The sequence below is a fragment of the Alosa pseudoharengus genome, unplaced genomic scaffold, assembly GCF_046254945.1.
Source record: "Alosa pseudoharengus isolate Yale_2024_CS ecotype anadromous, Long Island Sound unplaced genomic scaffold, YU_APseudo_1.1 YU_APseudo_1.1_scf_16, whole genome shotgun sequence".
NCBI classification, from domain to species: Eukaryota; Metazoa; Chordata; class Actinopteri; order Clupeiformes; family Clupeidae; genus Alosa; species Alosa pseudoharengus.
Window position 1 is genome coordinate 13,436,276 of NW_027468630.1, and position 2,500 is coordinate 13,438,775.

General features: G+C 44.0%; 1 protein-coding gene across 4 annotated transcripts in view; it reads left to right on the forward strand.

Annotated features, from left to right (window-relative positions):
- furina (furin (paired basic amino acid cleaving enzyme) a) overlaps nt 1–2,500 on the forward strand; it is a 135,800-nt gene that overhangs the window by 116,790 nt on the left and 16,510 nt on the right. For all 4 annotated transcript variants that reach the window (XR_012987276.1, XM_076287127.1, XM_076287129.1 and 1 more), the window contains exons 11-12: nt 1,060–1,163; nt 1,908–2,025. Coding sequence is in view for 3 of the 4 variants with exons in the window: in XM_076287127.1 (XP_076143242.1) it covers nt 1,060–1,163; nt 1,908–2,025 (222 nt within the window). In the remaining variant the exon portion in view is untranslated. The remainder of the gene's footprint in view (nt 1–1,059; nt 1,164–1,907; nt 2,026–2,500) is intronic.

Consider the following 2,500-nt stretch of genomic DNA (forward strand, 5'->3'; position numbering starts at 1 on the left):
GAATGGAAGCCAAGGCCGTCCACCTCCGTGCTGACTCTTACCAGGCCAACAGCACGTGCCCGATTAGGAAGTCATTTTCTGTGACGTATTTTTTCACTGTGGACGTGAAACCCAGTCAGAGCCTGGACTACAGCTCTTTGTGTCCTGCCTCCCACACACATCACTCCGCATGTTGGCTTTACACTCTGATCCTCAGTCTTGCACTCGCCGGGCAGTTCTAACCTCAGCTTATTATGGCAGGCTGTGTTTAAGAATGCAGGGATCAGCACTGGAAATCCATTCAAATATCCAATCCAAATGTACACACACACACACACACACACACACACACACACACACTGGCTAGGAAAAATGTGTCTGGGATACAGGCAATATCCGGGATGAAACAACATTCATATTCACATCAATAATATGTCCCTCAGCTAGTAAATTGTAAAAGTATACCTCAAGCAACAGCAATAAAAGACTGTTGAAGAAGCGTAATATCATGGGATGATGTACCCGCGGCAAACAGCTGTGTTGCCTGCTGCTTACATATTTTAGCTTTTTGATTTTGTTATTGTGCTTTTGATATTTATTTTCATTACATCCTGGTTATTAATTCATAATTCTTTAGGCTTTCCACGTACCTTTTTTAATTCTGTCTCATGCACTCGTCTCAGTTCCAATGTAGTATTCTTCCTATTGTCTCTGTTTTTGATTCTACTTCTGTTTATCTCTCATTGCTATTCTGTTCCTCACTATTTTACATCAGCGCTTAATGTGTTTTCATCAGCCTGTGATTGTCCTTCCCCTCCTGTCATCCTCTGTCGTCTTCATAGATAAGGGTGTCTAATCCTATTTTGTCTCATTGTTTTTCTTCTGTATTATTTCACGCTGTTGGAAAGTATCCTTTGTTCTGTATAAATGGATTTCTCTCAGAAATGATAAAGTAATATATTATGTGTAACAAAGAAATGGACTAATCCTAATGCTGCTGTGGTAATGTGGTGATGAAGCCTACATCCTACTGTAAACGAGTGTGTTAATCCTGTTCTCTCTCTTCGCTCCGCTCCGCAGTCAAAACCTGACCTGGAGGGACATGCAGCACCTGGTGGTGCGAACCTCTCGGCCCGCCCACCTCAGCACAGACGACTGGAAGACCAATGGCATCGGCCGCAAAGGTACTGATACGCCTGTTTCTCTCCACAACCACCAGTCGTTTTTTCTGACTGACCGCCGATCATTTTGATCCCCCCCCCACACACACACACACATACGCACACAATATCTGACTCTACATCAGCAACTCTATGTAACTCCCCGCTCAAAGCCAATCTCCCTCCCTTGTGTCCGCTGAGCTTAAAGGCGGTCGATACAGACAGCATACATTAAGCCCTTCAGAAAACACAGGGCTTTCAGTGGTGTGGATCAGGAGTGTGTGTCTGTGTGTGTGTGTGTGTTTGCGTTTGTGTGTGTGTGTTTGCGTGTCTGTGTGTGTGCGTGTGCACACTGCTAAGTGTTTCCTAATGATGCTGCTGTATAGTGGCGGCATGTTGACATTAAGAGTCTGTTGATTAGACGGATGCTGTCTGCAGCTCTAGTTGAGGCTGGTGAGCAGTGATGGCAACACAATTAAACAATTTGGTGTCTCATGCACCTAATGTCTCACCCGCATGCTGGGATTCTCACTTGTTCACATTTTCAGATATGTGTCATTGTAGAAGTCTCAATGAGTATGGGAATGATGTCTGGGTATTTATTGTATAAATATTAAGTGTTGAAGTAAGACAGGATGTTGATTGACTCTGAAACCTGTGGGTGTGATGTGCCAGGATGTTGATGCTCAATGTGGTTTTGAGCTACTGTATAGCACACATGGTCATCACGGTCGTCATGAATGTTGTTTATTGTTGTTTTGTTTACAGTGAGCCACTCTTATGGTTACGGTCTCCTGGATGCCGGGGCGATGGTTACCATGGCGCAGAACTGGACCAACGTGGGTCCCCAGAGGAAGTGTGTCATCTCCATGGTGGCGGAGCCCAAGTGAGTACCTTCTCTCCCTCCCCATCACTTCCTGTTTGGATTTCAAGCAGCACACCTGAGGCCAGGTGCTGTTATCTTGGACTCCGCTCCCTTAGAGAGGAATCTACTGTGCCAGAGGCCAATTGTGCTAACCCATTGTTTCCATTGCACAATACACATGGTCGTGTAAACAACACATTGTACTGCCAGGGTTCCTATGCAGTATGGAAAACCTGGAAAAGTATGGAATTTGATTTTAGTAATTTCCAGGTCTGGATAAGTATGGAAAAAAGAAACAAGGGTATGGAGAAATATTTGTGTTTTCAGACTATTGCATTTGCAATAATCACATTTGCAATAATTCATTATGACTTCACTCGGGTCATAATGAACCATTCCTACTGTTGTGTAGCTTAACTGTCAGTCCCCATCGTCAAGATACAACTATGATACAACTAAGATACAACGAAAAATGAACCAGCTAAATCAGAGACTT